Genomic DNA, 24880 nt, shown 5'->3' with positions numbered 1-24880 from the left:
TACAGATATTCAATAAGCAATTACAATAATTCATGCTTTTGAGAAAATAATATTTTCCCTGTGTTTTCCACTTCACTTAGTCAAGAAACAAATAATCAGTCTGAATATAATTATTTTTTTCTTTCAAAATTTTTCCTTTAAAAGTCCAATACAATATTATCTATTATATAATTTAAGAATCATCAACCAACATATTTACCATTCTTTACTATTTCCACTGTCTTTGTACTTCTGTTCTCCTCTTTCCTGCCAAGATGTCTCCTAACCTTTTGCATTATCAAGTTCTGGTTACTTTGAGAGTTCCTTTTCTACTTCCATACACTTTCTCTCCATTACTCTTCCCTTCTAGATCCTAATTTTTTAAATTCCCTTTTTATCTCAGTCCTCTTTCAATATGCTCTTTCGCAGCCCAAGTTTTAATTTTCCTCTCATCCACTATGCAGCACTCTCCAGGCCCATTACTGCTGTCCTACCTCTGCTCCGTTTTCCTTTTGCCACTTTTTTCACTTCAGGCACCTTCTCTACCACATATGATCTCTCACCCAAAGGGATTTCCTCCTTTTACCACCTTAGCAATACAAAAAAACAATCCACTTTCTTTAGCTTTCTCCATGCTTCTTTCCGCTGTTTTCCATTCACTGCTTCCTCTCCTCTCTCAAGCCTCTTGGTAACACTTCTGGATCGGCTCCAAGAGTCAATTTCTTCAATGGCGATATTATGGGGTTTATCTCACTATCTGGGGAGATTGCTGGGCTCCAAGATACTTCAAGTATTTTCCCTTCTTGCCACTTGTCTCTCCAAGAACAGCTTCGCCTAATGGCCTTCAAAAACCACATAAATTGCGATAGTAGCTTCCGGGGCTCTGCTCATTACTCCGCTCCAGTGTGGCATCAAACCAGAAGTCATTTACATTACATTGTTTTTATTAGTGTAGCTACCTTGCTTCAAATTACTATGACTCTAAAATACTCTTGACAAGTGTAGTCTTGACAATAAGAGGTGTTTAGCCCAATTTATTTATTTTTCTTTGATTATTATTTCCACCAGCATTTAAAAGAACCATGTCTGGGATTAACAGTCAGGAAACTGGTTCCTAAATGGTATCATTTTTTTCTTATTTTCAGTACAAAGAGGTCTATACTGCCCTGATTGAAAACCATCGACATTCTCTTGAGAACCAAGTCAAGAGCCTTAGCCTGAAATTAGCTAGAAGGCCTTGAGAGATAACATATTCTACGAGAAGGAAACCCTGTGGGAAACCGCTTTTAAAACCATCAGTGATGGTATCTTATTTCTGTTATTTTAAACAAATAACTTTTTTGAAGATTAAAAAAAAAAAGAATGTAGTACTTTTCACTGATGTACCCAACAGTGGAAAAGCTGAATGACTACCCAAGAAGTCTAGGACTGGGTCTGGTCTCACTTATAGTATTCTTCAGAGTATGAGATGCACCTATTTCCCCACTAAAAGAGGGTGGAAATGTCAGTGTGTCTTATACACTGAATACAGCAATTTTGGGCCTCTGAAGCTCTGCCCCGGCATCCCATTTTTGCAAAAAAAAAAAAAAGTGGGCCCATTTTTTGCAAAAATGGAGTGAGCAGAGGGTTGGGAGACCTGCAGAGTGTTCCTGGGGGCTGGGGGAAGAAAAAAACACCCTGTTTTGTGAAAAAAATGGGTGGAAATGGGCCATTTTTTGCAAAAACAAGTGCATTTTTCCCTTCCCCCAGCCCTTCCCCCAGCCCTCAGGAGGACTCTCTCTATAAGCCTCCCAAATCCTCTGTGTATCCAATTTTTGCAAAAAACACATGACAAAATGGCTGTTTTTTGCAAAAAAGTAGGGGCATTTTTGCCTTCCCCCAACCACAAGGAGCACTCTGCAGGTTTCCCAAACCCTCTGTGAATTTTTGTGAAAAATGGGGTGCACAGAGGGTTTGGGAGGCCTGCAGAATGCTCCTGGGGCTGGAAAGGACAAAAACTTTTTTTCTTACCTCTTTGAAATCTTGGTGCGTCTTATACACCAATGTGTCTTATAATCTGAAAAATACAGTAAGTAACACCCACAAATGGCAAACATGAGAAAGGCTTTAAAACAGCTGATACTGAGAACATAATAGCAATTATACTTTACTAGGCCAACATTTGTCTAATTATCATCTCATTTCCTACTAGAAGAGATTTTCAATACTTGAGAACAAGAGCTGTTCCATATTTAAAGATACATGATCTCTGTATTTGGAGGCTTCATACAGCTACCATGACTTGTATATAATGGTCATACGATTTGAAAAGAGGGTGGCACTGGACTTTCCTTCTTTTTGAATGTGGAAGAGAAGATTGCAAGGCAAGTCTCCTTCTTTCAAGAAGAAGCCAACCTCACAGTTTGCCAACCTCAGAGTTTGAGATATAATAATAATGTACCCCAAACTTGATTTCAGTAGCTTCATCAAGTTGTTTGTTCTGAATTGCCATATGGGAATAAAGAACTTTGTTGTTCTGAAAAATCAGATTAGGAGCTGAGTCATCCAAACCTTTGTGTCTTATAAAATAATCTGGAAGCTGACTATCCATTGTCATGTCCACTGGTATTCTGTCATATGCAGAAAAAGGAAGAGTCCTGAGTCTCTATGGAAATATAAAGGAATCAGACTCCAATAGGCTTGTAAAGAAGAGTGGTGACATACTTCTTCTTATAGCGATGGGTGGCACTAAGCACCATGACACCATCCTATAGGAGAAAACACATGAGAATAGCTAAACAAGAATGGCACTTGAAAGTAATTATTATAGAGGAAACAGACTCATGTGTACTGTGAAGTATTTCATGTGTGATTTATTATTTATTTATTTTATTTATTATTTAGATTTGTATGCCGCCCCTCTCCGCAGACTCGGGGCGGCTCACAACAAGTGAAAACAGTTTACAACAAATCTAAATTACAGTTTAAAAATATTTTTAAAACCCCATTTTCTAAACAAACATACATACAGACATACCATTCATAGATTGTATAGATTCCATTTTCTATCTTCCTTCCAAATATTTTTGAAATAAAAGGAGTGGTGAATAATATATACAAAATGCTACTCTCTGAGAAACCTAACAGGAAACAATCATGTTGCATCCATGGCACTAATGAAAGAGCAGAGAAGCTAAAACCTTCAGGCATTACTGGAATTTCACATTTTGGTTTCTCTACTCTATTTTCATCCTACTTGGCAATGTGAAATGTTGAATTGGACAAGAAGTCAATTTCTTCCATTCTTATGTAGAGAAAATGAAGTGTGCAAGTACAGCAAGATGTAGTAGAGTATGATAAGAACAGACAATATTAGATTACCTTAATGGAAAGTGCATAGAGGTGGTTTAGCATCACATGGTTTGGCTCTGGCAAGAGGGCTGGATCACACTGAAAGAAATAAAGGACTCTCATCATACAACAATTTCCTATTCATTAATTATCTGTCAAAACACCATTTCAATCTGGACATTTATGAAAAATTCTCTTACATACATATCACTTTGGCATCTTCAGGGCTGCCACAGCAGTGGCTGGGTGAACTGTGGGAACAGGAGGGGGAGGTAGAGATAATGAGGGCTTTGCAACCAAAATAAAATTATTTCACCTGAGAACCAAGGATGTTCCTACCAACTGTGTAGAGGCAGAACATGAATCCAGATGAATTCTCACAGATCAAATCCCCCCTGAATGGGCATTCTATCCTGGCCAAAGATGGGTTCAATGCCAATGGATGGCAGCAACAGCTCCCCAGCCAGCCCCAATGCCTCCAACAGTACCTCCAGTCACTCCCCTGTGCTTCAGAGCCATCTTTGATGGGACCCCTGTAAAGCTGGTGTATATCCTGAATCGGATCTGGTCCCACCTTGATTGCTGTGAGGCTCAGTATCAATTTCACCAGGAGATGATCTCAGCTACTGCAGATAACATGGATGGGGAAGCAGCAGAATGGATAGCTCAATTACATGATGAAGGAGCCCTTGGATGATGCTGACAAATTCCTGCAGTTGCCTAAAACCCGATTCAAAGACACCGCCCAAGTGTAAAAGACAGAGGCCAAAATAAAGGACCTAAAGCAGAGAGGAAGGCCTGCAAAGGAGCTCGTCTGGGAATTCTGGAGAATAGCAGGAAAACTAAGAGACAGACTAGAACACCTCTTCATCCACTATTGTGCATGTTTTTTTTAAAATTATGGGTTTTTAGCTTTCTAATTATTGAATTTGTACTATATATTGTTTTCTGTTACTGTTGTGAGCCGCCCCGAGTCTGCGGAGAGGGGGGGCATACAAATTTAATAAATGAATGAATAAATAAATATTTCAAAGAGGCTCTGGACCAGAGCCTCCTGCATGTCTATGCCTTCTGAGGGGTCCCCGATCACATCCAAGAGTGGTACTGGATGGCAGTGGCCATGGACAATGAGATCCACCCACACCAGAGAAAAAGCAGGATGACAAGCCAAGACTGACCTCCACAGCCACCATCAAGTGCTTCAGGTGCAGTCAGCAAGTTTACTAAGCATCAGAGTGGCTGGTACTGGCACACACTCCACAGGTGCAAACCCTGGCTGTTCCGAAGGGAAAGAAGACTCTGTATAAACCACTGGAGAAAGGGAAACTCATGCAGCAAGCCACTGAGGTTCCCCACCTCCCTTCAGACAGGGGAGAAACTCTGGCTCCAGAAGCCCCACCAGGTACCACCAGTGAAGAAAGTGATGCGAGCAAAAATGACCCATAGGTGGGATTACGCATGCATCACAGACAGCTGTAGACGCTCCTACAAGAAGCTTCCAAATACAAGTTTGAAAAATTGGAAAATAACTCCCAAAAACCCCTTAACCTCCTCAAAAGATAAGCAGAACTTCCTAGCAATTAAAGAAGATCAAAATAGAACTTAAGATAAATGTTGATAGGGAAAGACGTGTTCTACTTTCGCTATTGGTAAAAGTGATTAGAAACTTTAAACAAAGAAAAAAATGGCAGGGGGAGGAGCTCTGAGCCTCGGGGGAAGTGCTGAAGCGAAATTAGATAAACTACTTCAAATATTTGGATCTTTTGAAGAAAGATTTAGGGCCATGGAAGATTTATTGGGAAGTCTTGTTAAAGATGTTCAAATAGTTAAAAAGGGGGCAGAAGAAACAGCAGAAAAAAATTAGAAAATTAGAGAAGCAAGTTAAAAGCTAAGCTGAAGAACACAGGCAGTATAATTATAGGCTTACTAATCTAGAGGATCGTCAAAGGAGAAGAAATTTGTGTTTACGTGGCTTTAAACAAGGCTTTGGTGCAGGCTTGAAATTAGCTGAAACACTCTTTGATTGGCTAAAGATGAACGGAGTTCAAATTATTTTTGAAGATATGGAATGAGTTCACTGGAATGTTCCACATAGAAATCTGGAGAGGCAAAGAGACATTGTTATGGTGTTGGCCAGCGAAAGGAAAGCCGAAATGATTAACAAGCATTTGAAAAGTTGTGCTGGCCTCAACCAAGATGGAAATGAGATAAGAGTTCTCAGAGATCTCTCTCGGGAAACCCTGAAAGAGAGGGCTGCCTTACGCCCAATTACAAGCCGCCTGTTTCAAAGTGGAGTAAAGTTCACCTGGGCTTTTCCTGCAGCTATTCTGGTGTTCCAAGGAAATGAGATGTTTAAAGCACGTTCATTGGAGGAGGGGAAAGCGTCACTGCAACAGCTGGGTAACGAGTTCAGAGCAAGCGTAGCAGTTGGAGAGCCACAAGGAGTAGAAGGAGATGATTTCAGCGGGCGAGGCACCCCGGATGAGGAGGAAAGGCAAAGAGAGGAGCAGTTGAAGTAGTTGGTTGCATAGGTGGTGGCCCTCAGAAAGGAGCAGAGGAAAAAAACGAGATTGTAGCCCGAGAGAAAAGCCAAGAGTTGAAACTGACTCTATCTCTTCTTTTTGAAAATGCTTTTGAAAATGTTTGTCAATTGATTTATTTTTATTTTACTCTCTTTTACGGGGGAAAGGATGAGTAAAAAGTAAAAGGAGGTATTCCTCAATGGAAAAATAAAGGAGGGGGTGAATTTTCCAAAATATATAAAAAACAGTGGTTGTAAGGGGAGCTCAGAGATGTAGGAACATAATCAGGAGAGGTGCCTTCATGGTAGGACAAAGGGAACTCTTGTCCTCCCCCTCTACCAGTAGAGGTACTGTGATTATTATTCACCAGAGGGTCTCATTTGAGGAGGTTGGAGTTCAAAAAGATAGAGAAGGGAGGTGGTTGTTTGTTAAAGGGAAAATTAATCAAAAGAAATTGACATTGGTGGCAATTTATGCTCCAAATGCGAAAACAAAACAATTTATAATAAATACAAAGAGAAAGTTGGATAATTTTATGGAGGGCACAACGTTTTTGGCAGGAGATTTTAGCATGCAATTAATGAATGGAATTGGAAATAGTAGAATGTTACATTTAAACAGACTTAGTATGGTGGATCTTCATGCAGACATACCAAATAGAGGTACTTACTATTCAGCAATATATCATACATTTAGTTGCATTGATTATATATTAATGAATAGGGTGGGTAATATACAAGTCAATAAAGGAGATATTAAAAGTATTTGGTTGTCAAATTATGCCCTACTATTGGCAGAATTGGAAATAGGTCAGGAATGTAATCAAAGGATTTGGAGATATAATGCAGTGGTAACTTCTAATGAACAAGATAAAGATAAACTGCAGACAGAGTTAGGTGAATATTTTAGAATTAATGATGTAAGCGATATACAACAATCAATTGTTTGGGACGCATGCAAGGCTTATATGAGGAGACAATGTATATGTATGGAAGTAGATATAAGAAAGAGGTGCAGTAGAGAAAGGGAGAGTAAGATAAGGGAAATAAACTTGATACAAGAGCACTTGAGAATAACTAAGAGTAGGGAATGGCATATCCTATTGAAATTGAAAAGGAAACAATTGAAATTGTTTGATGAGCTCCAATGGAATAAAATGAGAATGACAATGAGACAAAAAATAATGAGTTGGCGGACAAAGTCAATGCAACAAATGGCAAGATATTTGAAGAAGAGGAAAGAAAAATCATGTATATTAGCATTAAGAGACCCTAGTGGAGCGATTAGATATGGTAAACAGCAGCGAGAGAAGATAATGTGAACAAAATTTATAATAACTTTTAAATGGGGTTTTAGTTTGATAATGTTTTAGCCTTAGATAATATTTGACTTCTTTCTACTGTTTTGTATCTATTTATATTGTAGTCATATTGTTGTTGTAAGCCGTCCTGAGTGCTTTGGGATTGGGCAGCACAGAAGTCTAATAAATAAATAAATAAATAAATAAATAAATGAATGAATGAATGAATGAATAAATAAACAAACAAACAAACAAATAAATAAAAAAATGAGGATTTGTATAAAGAAGAGCAGGTAAACGTAGGAGCTCTTAATATTGGGAAAAGAGTAAGTGAAGAAGATAAACAAATACTGAATGCACAAGATGAAATTGCTAGAGTAATTAAAGGGTTAAAACAAGCCAAAGAACTGGGCTTGGATGGGTTCACAGGAGAATTTTATAAAACTTATATAACTGAATTGTTGCCGCATTTGGGGAAACTGTTTAACAATATATTGCAAACTCATTATATTCCGCAGATATGGAAGATTTCAGAGATTGTTACCATCCCAAAGGCTGATCGAGATTTAAGAGATCCGGGGTCCTACCATCCTATCAGTTTGGCAAATCAAGATTATAAAATATTTATGAAGATATTGGCAAACAGACTTGAAAATATCTTACCAAAAATAATTGAAGCGGACCAATATGGGTTTGTAAAGGGTAGGAAGATAAGTGAACCAATTAGAAACGTAATAAATGTGATGCACGGAAAGTTACTACAAGGAAATTGGGAATTTTGAAATTAGATGTCTATAAAGCTTTTGGTAAAGTTAATCACAGTTATTTATATATATTATGTAAGGAATTAAATATGGGGGACAAATTCTGTGAAACTATAAAAGAGATATATAAAAGAAATGAAGCATACATAAGAGTGAATGGAGAAAGAACACAGAGAATTAAAATCCAAAATGGCACCAAGCAGGGATGCCCATTATCTCCAATGTTATTTGTAATAGCAATAGAGACAATAGCTAACAAGATAAGACAAGATAATACTTGGGTAGGATATAAAGTAGGAGAATTAGATTGCAGATGATGCAATCATACTGACTCAGACCTCAATGGAGATGATTAAAGGTATAAGAAATATTTTGTAAGAGTTTAAACAGGAATTGGGGTTATCGGTCAATATGGAAAAATCAGAGATTATGGGTTTAAATATAGATCTGAGAGAGCAGATAGAAATCAGGAAGGAATCAGGGTTGAAATTGGGACTAAAGAATATGAAATACTTGGGAATTTGGTTATTGAGTAATCCAGGGAAAATTGAGGAAGTTAATTATAGGCAGATATGGAAGAAAATGTTAAAACAGATGAGGAATTGGAAAGAGAGAATTAAGGAGAATGGCTAAAATAAGAGCATTAAAAATGATGATAGTTCCCAAGATGATGTATGTTTCAGGTATTGTCATCGTTATATGTAATAAATAGAGATAATGAAACAAATCTAAACAGGGTTATAGGAGAGTTGAAGGGAAGAGGGATAACTAAGATAGAACAGTTATACGAGAAGGATGGAAGACCAAGTAAAAATCATATAGAATGGTGGCTGGGTAAGGGAAATGCAATATGCAAACATCTGAATGAAAGCAAGAAAAGCACTACTAAGGGAGAAGATAGAGTTAGAGAAAATAATAAGAGAAAAAAGTGAGGGCACCAAGGCTCAAGCAAGTAATATATATAAGATATTAGTGCAGGCAGACGGGTGTGTGATCCAAGGACTGACTAAATGGTGGCAAAGTGAATTACAAGTAGATGTGCAAAAGATGAGGAATATAGTGGAGAATATAAGGAAAATTAAGAATACAAGGGTCAGGGAAATGAGAAGGGAAATATTGCATAAGTGGTATCACACACCCATTCAACTTGCATATTTCCAGCAGAATGTTAAGAATACTTGTTGGTATGAGTGTCAAGATAAGGGAGTGTTGATGCATATGTTTTGGGAATGCCCGGTAGTGCAAAACCTTTGGAAAAAAGTGCAATAGGATATTAATAAGATATTAAATATACAATGGACAATTACAAAGGAAATGGCAGTATTAGTTAAAAGGAATGAGATGGGAGAATTTAGAAAAATAAAAGAAGCAGTGATAGAAAGCGCTCAGGCAGTAAAAGTCTTAGGCTGGAAAGATGCAACAAAATGGACAATACAAAACTGGTATCGGTATATGGTGGATCATATTCAATTTGAGATTATGGATAAGAGGATGAATTCGGCCAATGAAATTGATCTGCGGGAACTGATGGGATGATGGGACAAGGTAAGAGGATATATGGTCAGTAGAATTTGAGACCAAGCTACAAATAATAAATTGGAATCACTTTATAATATGTAAATAGATATATTGCTCTTGAGTTAAAATGGTATATACAAAATATGTCTCAATTTTGGTGGAGGGGTATGAATGTTGTCTGGTGGCAGGCACTAAATCATAGAGCACATTGTTATATGTTGTGTGTATGTTCTATATTATAAAAGTGAGGCCATCCACCCCTTTACCATAAAGTCCCAAATAGTTGTGCTCCAAACAGGAGCTCATGGGACATACAGACCATCATAAACACCAAATGTACCAGGTGCCTAATTGGTCTGCCCAATGTCCAGAAGTTAGGAATAGGCACAATGCCCTTGGCCCTTGAGCAAGTTAATGAGACATTAACAGGCAGAGCCTTGGCCACTGTAGTCACCAAATTTGTGAGGCTGGAAGTGGATCACCATTGGGAGCTCATATGCTATGTAGTGGCTCCAAAGATGATAGAATCACTCATTCTAGGCCTCACTTGGCTGGACAAATGGGTCCTTAACATCATGTGGGAGGACAGCTACTGAAAACTAAGAATAGGAGTGGTCTCATTGTCACTGTCCTCCTAGGGCAAGCCTCGGCCAGCAAAGCCTCTAAACGACCACAACTTGGGGGAGATGGTAGATATCCATTTGGCCTAAGGCATATAGAGACCTGGCAGATGCATTCAGCAAACAAGAATGCAATGCCTTACCCTCCCGCCCCGACTGCATGATAGAATTCATGCCAGGGGCTAAGCTGCCCAAGCCAAAGATGTACTCCATGATCCCCAGAGAAATAGATGAGCTGAGAAAGTACATCAATGCAACCTAGCGAGGGGTTTCATCCCGCCTGCCAAATCGAGGGTGGCAGCCCCAGTACTTTTTAAAGAGAAAAAATACGGGGGGGGGGGGGGAGCTATGTGTGGATTTTCATGGAATTAATGCAGTATGCATGGAAAACATCTAGCTCCTACCCCTAATGAATGACATTCTAAGTCACCTGGCAATGGGCAAGACTTGAAAGAAGCATACTACTGGGTGCATATTAAGAAGGGGGACAAATGGAAGACCACCTTCAATTGCCCATTAGCAAGCTTCCAGTTTAAAGTCATGTCATTCAGATTACAGGGAGCCCCCATTATTTTCATGCAGCTATCAATGAGGTGCTACATGAGCACCTGTACAAAGGGTTTTTAGTCTATCTGGATGACATTTTCATATTCACTGAGATGGTGGAGGAGCACATCTAGTTAGTATGCCAAGTGTTGAAGAAACTCCTAGTGGCAGAGCTGTATGCAAAGCTTTCAAAATGCAAGTTTTACAAGACTTCCCTAGATTATCTGGGCTACCAACAAGGGACCTGGGAAAAGTAAAAGCGGTGCTGTACTGGCAACCCTTATACACCTACAAGCAACTCCAGAGTTTCCTTGGGTTAATCAACCCTTACAAACAGTTCATTCCAGCCTTTGCTAAGGTTTCTTTACTGGATGAAGTTGCTGAAAATTTTTTGTGGGGGCTCCGAAACCGCGGTCAAGCCATCCACTCACTTTGTCCTTGGACTACCATTGAGTGTTCAAGAAACTGAAGAAGCCTCTTAACAGAAGAGACCATCCTTCAGCACCCCAACCCCTAACAGCTATTTGTCGCCCAGGCCGATGCTAGCAATGTGGCCTTAGCAGCGGCACTTTTACAACAAAAACCCCTCTCATTTCTCTCATGGCAGGATGATCTCTTCCGCTGAAGGAGGGCAGCTTGTCAGCTCTAGAGCCATTTTCCTTGGCGCCTTCAGGGCTGCCACAGTGGTGGCTGGGTGAGCTGTGGGAACGGAAGGGGCAGGTAGAGATAGTGAGAGCTTTGTAACCAAAATAAAATTCTTTCCTCTGAGAACCAAGGATGTTCCTACCAGCTGTGAAGAGGCCAGCTATGAAGAGGCAAGACACGAATCTGGATGAAATTTGGACTGTGACCAGATTGGGCCATGTGATGGTCTGAAGGGGCAGAAGGAGGAAAATATATTTTTATTAGGGGAAAACACTAGGAATTTTAGATTTGGGTTTTCCCAGATGTGCCAATATGACATGTCTAATAAATCTGTACTTTGAGAAATATGCCTGCCTCAGAGTTTTGATTTTGTTGGGGGTATTATTTGGAACCTGACACATAAGCTATCTTCTTCCAAGCCTCTGGTTTGAGAATTTTGTGATCATGAAGCTTGGAGGGAAATTATTATTATTATTTTATTTGTATTATTAAATTTGTATTCTTCTTGACTCCCAATGACACCAGTCTACTCACAAGTAAAAATATACTGCTCAAAAAAATAAAGGGAACACTTAAACAACAGAATATAACTCCAAGTAAATCAAACTTCTGTGAAATCAAACTGTCCACTTGGGAAGCAACACTGATTGACAATCAATTTCATTTTGTTTTCAGCACATTCAATTTTGTACAGAACAAAGTATTCAATGAGAATATTTCATTCATTCAGATCTAGGATGTGTTATTTGAGTGTTTCCTTTATTTATTTTTTGAGCAGTATATTTTTTAAAGAAACTTATAAGTAAAATCAAAAGTAGGAAATAAAAAGTAGCAAGGTGACAGACTTGAATGGAAAAAATGAAAGAATCCAAGGTATCTTAACTCACTCTTGCCATAGGCTTGGGAGAAGAGCCAAAACTCTGGCCCTTTAGGGTGAAGACCATCCAGGTCACAAGGGAAAGATTTCAGAGGGCAGGGACTGCTATAGAGAAATTGAGTTTCCGGGGTCTTGGATAGATGGCAATGTTTCATTGAAGTAACATGGAACACCCCAACCCTGCCAAATTGATTTGGTAAAGCTGGTATTACAGATATGCATTTAGGAACTGGTACTCACGGAAATATTAGTATCCTTGTTAAGGATGACTTGAAGAAGATGGGGAGGAAGAATTGGTGGAGATTTGAATCGCTCTTCAGGCTGATATACATACGTATCTTGGCCATAAATTCCAGGAGGGGAACCAGAATGTTCTATTGAAAATTAAACAATGTGAGTAAATAAAGCAGCTCATCATTTTTAATGTTCATGCTAGAAGTGAAAGAAAAATCACCTCGATAGGAAGTCTCTGAACTTTCAAGGGAGTCAACTTTTAAAGCATCAAACACTTCAAAATCCGATTTTTTGACATGAATCAGATTGTTTATTGTTCCCATGTGACTTGTCACTACAGGCTAAAAAGAAGAAGAAGACAGAATTAAGAATTTATAGAAACTCTAATGCCTTTGACACAAACATTTTGCTCACAAAACAAGAACTGTATACAGGCTGTCATGATCATGTTCACATTTTAGATCCAACTGCATAATGACCAGTCTTTACATTTCAGACTAGAGTAGAAGGATGTGTGCCAGTATACAGTTCAAATTTCTCACTACGGGGACTTTTTCATCTTCTTCAATAAGATTGGCTGGGAGATGATGGATACCCATGTTTTCCCGAAAATAAGACCGGGTCTTATTTTCTTGGCCCCAAAATAAGCACTAAGGCTTATTTTTTTGGGTGTCTTATTTTTTCTCCATGCATGGGAATCCTACTTCTTCTGCTTGCCAGTAACCTTGCCAGTAATTATGCGAGGCAGGGGGGTGTCCCATGTGCCCTGCACCAGTTTCACTCAGAGCCCCTGCAGCCAGGCCATCCATGCTCTGACTCCTGCCTCGTCTTGTGGCAGTGGCTCCAGCAGTCCTATCCAGCAGAACCCTACATGGCTGCTGGCCCACTTCTGTTTGCTTGTGGCCGCAATGGATCAGGAGGAAAAGTGATATGCCGGTGCCATGGCCACAATGCGAGGCAAGGGAAACAGCTCTGCACAGGCTTACCTCATGTTTCCAGAAGCCATCCACACCTGAACGCCTGCCTCACCACATCACCAACAAGCTGCTTGGCTTCCTGCTCTGTTGCAGTGGAGAGAAAGAAGTGGGCTGGCGGCCACATGGACTCCTGCTGCACATGACTGCTGGTGCTGCCACTATGAGGCAGATGTTGGGGCATGGATGGCCTGGCTGCAGGGGGTCTGAGATAAGCCAGTGTGAGGTGCATGGGGCAACTCCACCAACCACTTTGTCTCACCTCATGGCACCATAAGCAACCAGACGGAATGGGCGGCCAACCAGCTGCTCAGGATCTTAAGTAAGGCTTATTTTGGGCTAGGGCCTTTATTAAGCACACACATGCTAGGATTTATTTTCAGGACAGGGCTTATTTTGGGGAAAACAATATATATTATTAGGCAGGGAGATGCAATTTTTATTCAAGTGGGAACACAATTGTAATACCCCATTAGAGGAGGCAAGAGTGAACTATTTTGGCCTGTTTACTTTTCAGTATTAAAGGTGGGAATGGGAGCAGCTTGCTTTTGTTACACACATGCTCTTCGTGACTTATGGTCACTCACTCATAAACTCAGAGCCTAAATTATTGCCACATTCAATTCACTTTCAACCAAACATTGAGGCACAGTGTTTCTTTAAAACAGTAGTCCCTAATCTTTCTGGCACCAGAGTCCAGTTTCAGAAGTAAAATGGTCTTTCATAGAGGGGGGGAGGAGGGGTGTGGTTTTACATGCAACCTGTGCACATGCACAGGTGAAGCTTTGCTAGTTTACCTACTAATTGTGTGGTCTGGCTCCTATCAGGCAACAGACCAATAATGGTATGTTGGCTGGGGGGGTGGGGACCTTTACTTTAGAATATAAGGAGACTAAGGGAGTTTAAAATAAAACAGCAAATTTTATTGGTTACAATGTGTGTGTGTATGCTTTCACACACACATTGTCAGGTCTGGAAGTCATCTCCCCCCCCCAAAAAATATACTCATCTAAATTTATCTACATCCTCAACGAGTCAGAGAGATAGAAGTTGCCAAGTCTGGGCCCAAAGAAAACTCAAAGAGTGGGCAGACTTCAGGACCCCTTTTGTCCCCCATATCTATTCCCTGCTTTGTTAATGGGATTTGGGAAGAGGTTTCCCATTTGTTCAGGTCCACTTTTTGATTTGATTTTTCATTTGTTTGTTAACAACTGAACCTCTGTATCACATCTTTCAAAAATCCTGGATCACATGAGAACTTCCAGATGATTGAAAACGAGCTGATGTGGTCCTTATTTACAAAAAAGGCAAAAAACAGACCCAGGAAACTACAGACTGCTCAGTCTAACGTCTATTCCTGGGAAAATATATCTTGTATTTCTTCTCTACTATATCCTCTATAACCTTCATTGTGTATTATTGTGTATTGGACTAAATAAATAAATAAATAAAAAATAAAAAATACTAGAAAAATAATAAAGAAACAGATCTGTCACCACCTTGAGTCGAACAACGTAATAACCACCAGCCAACACGGATTCGTCAGGAACAAATCATGCCAAACCAACCTCATCTCATTCTTCAACATTGTGACCAAATCAATTGACCAGAGAAACGCAGTGGACTTAATATACTTAGACTTTAGCAAAGCATTTGACAAGGTGGACCACAATCTTCTACTCTGCAAAGTAAAGAAAAGTGGGATTGACAGTAATACAAGAAGATGGACTGAAAACTGGCTGACCAACTGCTCCCAATGAGTAGTTCTCAATGGGTCTATGTTCATATGGAAAGAGGTAGGCAGCGGAGTACCACAGGAATCGGTCCTAGGCCCAGTACTTTTTAACATATTTATCAATGACCTAAGTGAGGGAATAGAGGGTGAATTAATTAAATTCACAGATGACACCAAGCTGGCAGGAGTGGCCAATACCCCAGAGGATAGGCTCAGAATACAGAAAGATCTAGACAGACTTGTACATTGGGCCCAAACAAACAAAATGAAGTTAAATGTAGAGAAAAGTAAAATCCTGCACCTAGGTAAAAAAAAACCCCAAAATGTACATACAAACTGGATGAAACCACACTCACCACGAGTGACTGTGAAAGGAATCTCGGAGTCTTAGTGGATAGCCAACTAAATATGAGCCAACAATGTGAAGCAGTGGCTAAAAAAGCCAACACAATCCTAAACTGCATCAACAGGTGGATACACTCCAAGACTAGAGAGGTATTAATACCACTCTACAATGCATCCAGTTCTGATCACCACACTTCAAAAGAGACATAGAAACTTTGGAAAGGGTACAGAAAAGAGCAACCAAAATGATAAGGGGACTAGAAACCAAGTCATACGAAGAGAGATTGCTGGAATTGGGCATGGATAGCCTAGTGAAAAAACGGGCCAGTGGGGACATGACAGTAGTATACAGGTACTTGAGCGGTTGCCACAGAGAGGAGGGGGTCACACTATTTTCCAGGATGCCAGAGGGCCAGATGAGGAACAACGGTTGGAAGCTGACCAAGGAGTGATTCAACCTGGAAATAAAGAAGAACTTCCTGATGATCAGATCAACCAATGGAATGGCCTGCCAGTGGAGGTTGTGAATGCCCCAACTCTGGACATTTTCAAGAGGAGATTGGACTGCCATCTGGCTGGGGAGGTATAGGATTTCCTGCTTTGGCAGGGGTTGGACTTGATGACCTGCAAGGTCCCTTTCAACTCTAATTAAACAAACAAACAAACAAACAAACAAACAAACCTTGGTTTCTTTTAAATTACTTTCCCTAGGGGAGCTTTTCCTGACTTTTGCTCACCCGGCTTATGTGTTTGCTATGTGTCAGACCTGCCACCACTTAAACTTCTAATTAGAAACTATTCTTGGCTCCATTTGTTGATAAAGGTATGTTTTTATAAAAAGTCAAGAGCATTGCAGTAGTGTATAATCAGAATCAGGGAGAACTGGCGCCTTCCCTTGCACTGACTGGTCCACTTCCCATTTCTCTATTGCGCTCAGTGCCACAAAGCTTGCCCCAGACACCAACGCCCAGATGCCCTCGCTTCCCCCAGATATAAATTGGACCCTAAACAAATGTTCAACTGAACCCATATATTCAACCCTTTACAATGCCATTACTAGTCTAGGACTAGATCAACTATTTACTGGCAACACTAGACTTTACAATTGTCTTGTTCTCATCTTCTGCAATAGTCTACACTCAATTTACGGATTACAAATAAAAGAACCCTTTTCTAACAGTGACCATAGCATGATTGACTTTTACCTAAACATACACCCTCACAGAAACTATCTTAAGGAAAGGACAACCAACTATAACTTCAAAAAGGCCAACCATGACCTCATTGAAGTCTACCTCACACTTCTTGACTGGCTCACAATTTTCTCTGACTGAAGACTACAACATATTTTTACTTGAAATCCAAAGAATTATACGTATCATTAATATTCATCAAAACTAAGAAAAACAAATTACCCATAAAAATAAGAAAGCTTCAATCCAAAAAAAAATTCTTTGCCACATAAATAAAGCAGGCCACCTTTCAAACTTTAAAAGCCACTACAAAAATTTGTGTCACCAAATAAAGACTGAATGTATCAATTATTACATCATCCAAGAAGAATAAGCTCAACCCACAAATTGATTTTACAGAAGAGAACATTAGAAAGACATTACACCAGTGTTTTTCAACCGGTGTGCCGCGGCACACTGGTGTGCCGTGAGACATCATCAGGTGTGCCGCGAAGCTCAACTTCTGAGACCGGAAGCTGAGCTTTATTCTTCGCGCCCAGCTGGAGCTTCCCAGTGGAGGCGGCGACAAGTGTCCTTTCGGGCCTGGCGGCAGGGCAATGGCAGCAGGAACGGGAGGCTGCCGGCTGCAGCAGCCCCGGGCAGATGCTGGGGGATGGCAGCAGCGAGCAAGAGCTCCAGGGCGGAGCCACCGGCAGCACCCCGCCCAGCTGGAGCTTTCCTGGCGGGGGTGGCAACAATTGTCCTTTGGGGCCCGGCGGGAGGGCAATGGCAGTGGAAACAGGAGGCTACTGGCTGCAGCGACCCCGGGCACCGTTCCCTGTAGGCTGGGCACGCCTGCGCCAGCGCACCCCAAAATGCCCCCCCCGCACCCTTTTCCAGGGCTGCGCAGGGAGCCGCGGCCACCCGCCCGCCAGCCCGATTTCCCTCAAGTAGCTGGGGATGCAGATCTACTGCCCTCGCCAGCCTGATCTCCCTCCGTGTGGGGGGGGGGGCGACGAGTGTGGGGGGGGGGGCGACGAACCAACGACCGGGGGCTGTCCGTCCGTGTTGGGTGGTGCAGGGCAGGCACAGGCAGCCCCAGGGGAGAACAAGGGAGGGAGAGAAAGGAAAGAGAGAGAAAGGGAGGGAGAGAAAATTGAATGAAGGAGGGAGAGAAAGAAAGAGTAAGAGGTAGAAAGGATAGAGAAAAAGGAAGAGAAAGGGAGGGGGAGAAAGGAAAGAGGGAGGAAGGGGGGAGAGAAAGAAGATATGAAGGAGGGAGAAAAAGAAAGAGATAGAAAGGAAAGAGGGAGAGAAAGGAATGAGAGAGAAAGGGAGGGAGAGAAAGGGAATGAAAGAGGGAGAAGGGGTGAGAGATAGAAAGGATAGACAGAAAGGGAGAGAAAGGAAAGAGAGAAAGGGAGGGAAAGGAAGGAAAGAGAGATGAGAGAGGAAGGAGGAGACAGAAAGAGAGGAAGGAAGGAAGCGAGAAAGAAAGAGGGATGGAGAGAGAAAGGAAGGAAGAGAGAGAAAGAGGGAGGGAGGGAGAGAGAAATAGAGCGAAAGGGAGGAAGAGAGATTTTTTTGTCCAAACTTTTTTAGCCCCCCCCCCAATGTTCCCCAGGATTTTGAAAATATGAAAAATGTGCCGCGGCTCCAAAAAGGTTGGGAAACACTGCATTACACAACCTAGAACCATCTTTATCTATTGGACCTGATGGACTATGTACATACTTCTTTAAAAAGCTCTCCTCTACCTTGGCTGAACATAATTTTTAATAAACCTTTAAGTACTACCGTGTTTCTCTGAAAATAAGACACTGTCTTATAATAATTTTTGCTCCAAAGGTTGTGTTACGTCTTATTTTCGGGGGGTGCCTTATATTCCGATCCTTCCCCTTTAATTTTTGGAGCGTTGGTACGCTTCACTTGAAGAGCCTTACTGCCCCCACTGCTGCCAATTTTGCTGCTGCCGATTTCGTCACCGCCGGGCCCCTCAGTTGCTTGGCGGCCCACGTGTCTTTTGTTGGCTGCCACGCCGGCAGGAGGTGCAATTTGGGCAGCGGTGGCCGACAGAAGACACGTAGGCCGCCAGACAGCTGAGAGGCCCGGCGGCAGCGAAATCAACAGCAGCAAAATCAGCGGTGGCATCCCGAAAGCGGAAGAACAGCTCCCGACGCTGACCAGCCCAAAACGTCGGCCCCCTTTGCTGCTGCAGGTGGGTAGCCGCCCATCCATCGGGCTGTCTTCTCTCTCCAGATCTGGAGGCACGCCCATGGCCACCAAGGGCTCCTCCCCAAGCGGCACCGGCACCAAAAGAAGACAGGTCGGCGAGGGAGCTGAGCCTTGGCTGCTGCTGCCCAGATTGCACCTCCTGCCCCCGCGGCGGCCAACAGAAGACACGGTGGCAAGATCTACGGCGGCAGAGGTCCTGTGAGCCACCAAACATCTCAGTTTTGAGGTTAAGTAAAACCAGGAATGGAGCAGGGAGGGGGGAAGAAGAAAGGAAGCATCTCTATTTCGCGGTCTCGGAACGCTGTATGTTTTTCCATCGTACCGGACTACGCCTTATTTTTTGGGGGTGCCTTATATTAGCAAATTCTGCAAAACCTCTGACATGCCTTACTTTCGGGGTATATCTTATTTTCAGTGAAACACGGTAGCTCCCTACCCATACTATGGTCACTTGCTATAGTCATCCCTATCTTCAAAAAAGGTGATCCAAGCAACGTTGAAAATTACAGATCTATCTCTTTGTGTTCCGTCATCTGCAAAGTCATGGAATCAACCATAAACCAATCCATTACACTGCATCTTGAAGCTAATAACCTACTTTCCAACAAACAAATTGGTTTCAGGAAAATATTATCCTGTAATTTACAACTTACACTGTAAAAGCATTTGGACCACTCAATTTGAGCAAGGTAATTCAACTGATGCAATCTATATCAACTTTTGCAAAGCCTTTGGCTCAGTTGTTCATGACAAACTTCTTCTGAAACTTAAATCCTATGGCATCTCTGGACTACTACATGATTGGTTAACAGAATTCCTATCTAACAGATAAGTGGTCAAAATAGGAAGTGCCGCTTCTCTTCCTGCTCCTGTCAACAGTGGTATCTCTCAAGGCAGTGTTTTAGGACCAACACTTTTCATACTATACATAAATTATCTTTGTGATTGCATCACTAGCAATTGCGTTGTCTTTGCCGATAATGTTAAACTATTTAATACCAACAACAACACTGCTACCCTTCAAAAAGACCTTGACCACATAGCTGAAAGGTAAAAAACCTGACAACTTCAAATCGCCACCACTAAATGCTGTCTTACACATTGGTAAAAAGAATCAGAATACTAAATATAAACTTGGAGAAATTGAACTTATTGATGACTCTCACTCTGTTAAAGACATTGGAGTATTCATATCCAATGACCTAAGTCCTAGAGTACACTGCAACAACATTGCCAAAAAGGCTTTCCTTCACAGCTTCTTCTCTGGTAATGTTGAACTGCTAACAAGAGCTTACAAAACATTTGGTAGGCCAATCCTAGAATACAGCTCACCTGTATGGAACCCACATTGCATATCTGACATTAACACAATTGAGAGAGTCCAGAAATATTTCACAAGAAGAGTCCTTCACTACTCTTCTCATAACAAAATATCTTACTCTGCCAGACTTGAAATTCTTTGATTAGACAACTTACAACTCCATCATCTCCATTCCAACTTAACTATAGTTCATAAAATTATATACCAAAATGTCCTACCTGTTAGCGACTATTTCATCTTCAACTGCAACAACACACAAGTATGAAATAGATTTAAACTAAATGTTAACCTCTCCAAACTAAACTGCAAAAAATATGATTTCAGCAATAGAGTAATCAACACCTGGAATGCACTACCTGACTCTGTGGTTTCTACTCCTAACCACAGAACCTTTAACCTTAGACTATCTACTATTGACCTCTCCCCCTTTCTAAGAGGTCTGTAAGGGGCGTGCATAAGTGCACCATTGTGCATACCATCCCTGTCCTACTGTTGTATTGTCTTCTATCATTACTTTTCATCATTACTTATCTAATGTTTTATTTGTACAAATTACCATCTTATAATTGTTTGACAAATACATAAGTAAGATCCTAAGATTTTTATTAATATTGATTGTTTCTTCATTGCTTATTTGACCCCTATGACAATCATTAAGTGTTGTACCACATGATTCTTGACAAATGTATCTTTTTCTTTTATGTATGCTGAGAGCATATGCACCAAGACAAATTCCTTGTGTGTCCAATCACACTTGGCCAATAAAATTCTATTCTATTCTATTCTATTCTATCCTATAAAAATAAATAAATATTAAAGGTGAAAGAGAGCAGAGAGACCGGAGGGACCGCAATTAATAAATTCCCAGGTAGACGAAAGAGCTTTAAATTGTCTGCTGGAAAATTGCCTACATGCTAATCATCCAGCCCTCTATCTTTTTTCCCCTGTTGATTACAAGTAAATAAATAAAGAAGATCTAGTACCTTGCAGATTTATAGTTTAAGAGAGAGCGATTAAATATTTATAGCAAGGAACGGAGATCAGAAGGAAGGAAGAACATACAGGAAATCACTGATTACGGGCACCATTGCAACATAGTTACAGCAAGAGAGTGACTCGGCAGAAAACAAAAGTCATCTGAATACGCGGAAGAAAGATCGGGTTTCGGTAAAGTGTGGAAAAAAATAGAAATTTTGACAGAAGATGATACTTAAAAATGTTCTTGTCCTTTTCCTCTTGTTTGGATAGTTTTCCTTCTGTTGTTTTTTCTTTTTGTTTTTCTGTGGTTTTTTTGGCTCCACTAATTTTTATTTGACTAATTAAATAAAGACTGAAATAAGAGACTGAAAAAGATATTAAGAATTCTTCTTTTTCCCTCCTTTTTTTTGAATATTTTTATAGATATAAAAATCTTATATATAACTTTTTACCTTGAGTTTTATTTCTTCTTTTTTATGAATTGGACTTTACTCAACTTACTTAGTTATTAACTATATCTATTAATTTTTGATATTATAGTACTTATCCTTTGTCTTTTTCCTTTTTTATACATATTTTTTGTATTTTTGATATGAATAGTAATTAAATATTCTCTTCCTCCCGCCTGGTTTGAATTTTAATCCCTTCAACCCTCTTCCTTTTTGGATTAGCTTTGTCCCTAAATTCTTCATAACTTGCTTTTTTCTGCAAATTATACTACTCTTAACTACTACCTTTAGGAAAATATTATAAATATATGCATATAACTAATATTAACTAATAACATTAACTAATATAAAGTTATATTAGTTAAAATAATTAATATTTTAATAAGTAATAAATAATAGTGAAATAAGTTAAGATTGTCTATTGTCTATTGATTACCTATTAATATTAATTAATTGTATGTAATTGCATTAAATATCTAGTTACTTAAAAGAAAATTTATATAAAACTAATACAAATCTAATATTGTAGCTTATATCCCTTCTATTTTTCTTTTTTTCCTATACTAAAATTGAAAATATTTCTAAGTCATATGTAAAGATTAAGTAGATAAATTTGATAAAATTGATAAAATTGTGAAATTACTTAATATTGATTAACTTTTATAAGTAAAGTATAATTTTGATTAATTAATTGAGAAAAGTTTATGATATTGTGGAAAAACCTAAGAAGATCTTTAAGTATGACTAGCACATCTACAACAATGAAGACTACCAAAAAACAAAACATAGACTCGCCAATACATCAAAAGACATTAGATACTATGTTAACAAAAGATAAATCAGGTTCTGCAACTAGTCTGCAATCAATACAAGACATACAACAAGATACAATGACAAAAGCATTAGAAAACAACAGAGAAGAAGCCAAAAAACAACATGAAGAATTAAAGACAGAGATGGGAGAAGTCAAAGATAAGGTTAAGGGAATTGACGAAAGAATAGTGGATATGCAACAAACATTAAAGGAAAACGAACAAAAGATAAAGGTAATAGAAGACAAAGTGGGAAAGGTAGAAAAGAAGGTAGAAAAGATTTCCATCTTTTCTATCTTCTTTTCTACCTTTCCCACTATGAAAAAAGTGAGATGACTACTAAAAACATGGAGCAAGCTATCACACAATTAGACCGCTCCTCATATAGTCTACGATTCCAAAATATAATTGAAGAGAAAGATGAGAACCTAGGTGAAAAAATGATTGAAATCCTAGCAAAAATTTTGCATAAAGACCAACAAGAGATGGTGCTGGAAATAGACGAACTATATCACGTATATACGAGCTACGCAAGAAGGTACCACCTACTGCGAGAGGTACATATTAAATTTGCCAGACAAATAACCAGAGACGAAATATATAAATGGTCTCACAACCAATCGATAGCTTATAGGGGAAAAGAAATAATAATCCTGAAACAAATACCACGTAGGATTCGTGAGGTTAGAAAACAATATCAATTCCTGGCAAGAAAACTAATCCAGATGAGTATGATGTTTAGATGGCTTCTCCCGGAAGGGATGATGATAACTTGGAAAGAAAGAAAAGTTAGAATAAATACAGTAGAGGAAGCAAGACAATTCTGTGAAGAAAATGATTTACTTTGTGTAGAACAAACTAGTAAAGAAAGCAGGGGCAGTAGAGAGGAATTGGAGACAACAAGTCGGGAGGAGGAAGAATCACTTGAAGAAAAAGAAAAACTAAGGATGGAAGGAAAGAGACAAGAACAACAAGAAGAACAACAGGAGAGAAATTTAAGAGAAACGAGGAATCGGAAATACTACCAACAATAAATGTCAGAAGATATAGGAATAATATCAATTAATGTAAATGGACTTAACAATCCTAATAAAAAAAGACTAATATTTACAAAATTAAAAAAATTAAAAATGGGCGTGATTGCTTTGCAAGAATTACATATACGTAAACAAAATGTGGACCTACTAGAAGATAAGAAATTAGGGACGCTTTATGTATCTCTAGCCGATCCCCCCAAAAAAGGAGTAGCAATATATGTGGAAAAAAACGATTCGTTCAAAAGAAATATATAAAAATCAGAAGGGAAGGATTTTAATAATAGAATTAGAAAAGGATCAAAAGCCCCTAACGTTAATAGTGATTTATGCACCCAACGGAAATCAAATTGAATTCTATAAAAAACTACATGAAAAAATTATCAAATTAGATTTGGAGAATATAATTTTGCTAGGAGATTTCAATGCAGTATCAGATAAAAAATTAGACTACAAAGGGAATAGAAACATTAAAAAAAAGAAAAATCTCCCTAAAACTTTTTGGGAAATATTTAAAGAATTGAACTTGAAAGACCCTTGGAGAGAAAAAACATGATAAAGATACCATTTGAATCCACATCAGAGTTGGTCTCGTATAGACATGGTATGGGCAACACCACAGATAAATAAGAAAATTGTAAAAATAGAATTAAATACTTGGGCAGACCATAACCCGATATCATTAATTTGGAGAAAGGAAAACTGTAAAAAAACAAATAAAATGGATCATGGACAGAAGAATAATAAAGGAAAAGCAATATATTCAGATGTTAGAAAAAGAATTACAAATATTTTTTGAAATAAATAAAACTGAAGACATTACACCACAAACACTTTGGGACACAACAAAGGCTTATATTTGGGGTTTAACAGTATCATATATGGCAAGGAAACACACACAAAAAAAAATTAAACAGGAAAAATTGGAACAAGAACTAAAACAAATAGAAACAGAATTACAACTAAATCCAAAAAGTAAAAAAACTAAGGAGAAAAAAGATCAAATTAGACATACAATTAATCTTTTATATCAGGAAGAAATGGAAGATAAAATTAGAGCAGTCAAGCAAGTATATTTCGAACAAGCTAATAAACCAGGTAGATGGCTAGCTCACAAATTAAGAAAACTAAAAGAAAGAAAAATTATAGACAGATTGGAAGATGAACAAGGTATTATAAAATATGATAAAGAAAAGAAAAGAATAGCAGTACAATTTTATAAGAAATTAAACGCGTATGAAGAAGTAAAAAAGGAAGAAATAGAAAAGTATATTGAATCATCAAATATGAAAATATTAACAGAAGAGCAACAACAAAAATTAAACAGACCAGTCACCTTAGTTGAATTACAGGCAGCTATAAAACAACAGAAAAATAATAAAGCAACTGGTATAGATGGTATACCAGCTGAATTATATAAACAACAAATAAAAATATTAGAAAATAATATGTTAGAAATTTACAATCAAATAGCCCAAGAAGCAAAGATA

General features: G+C 39.1%; 1 protein-coding gene across 4 annotated transcripts in view; it reads right to left on the bottom strand.

The window, feature by feature from the left end:
- Positions 1-204: 204 nt before the first annotated feature.
- LOC139164567 (5'-AMP-activated protein kinase subunit beta-2-like) overlaps positions 205-24880 on the bottom strand; it is a 207517-nt gene continuing 182841 nt past the window's right edge. For 3 of the 4 annotated variants that reach the window (XM_070746869.1, XM_070746868.1, XM_070746870.1), the window contains exons 5-8: positions 12556-12676; positions 12342-12475; positions 3340-3408; positions 205-2726 (exon numbers count right to left, since the gene is read on the bottom strand). In XM_070746869.1, coding sequence (XP_070602970.1) covers positions 2643-2726; positions 3340-3408; positions 12342-12475; positions 12556-12676 — 408 coding nt within the window. In that variant the 3' untranslated portion in view covers positions 205-2642. Of the gene's footprint in view, positions 2727-3339; positions 3409-3509; positions 3561-12341; positions 12476-12555; positions 12677-24880 lie in introns of those variants that run through there. The other variant, XM_070746871.1, reaches the window with a different exon arrangement.

Source organism: Erythrolamprus reginae, chromosome 3 (assembly GCF_031021105.1).
Source record: "Erythrolamprus reginae isolate rEryReg1 chromosome 3, rEryReg1.hap1, whole genome shotgun sequence".
NCBI classification, from domain to species: Eukaryota; Metazoa; Chordata; class Lepidosauria; order Squamata; family Dipsadidae; genus Erythrolamprus; species Erythrolamprus reginae.
The sequence above is the reverse complement of the archived record's forward strand: the minus strand, read 5'-3'. Positions and strand labels throughout refer to the sequence as shown.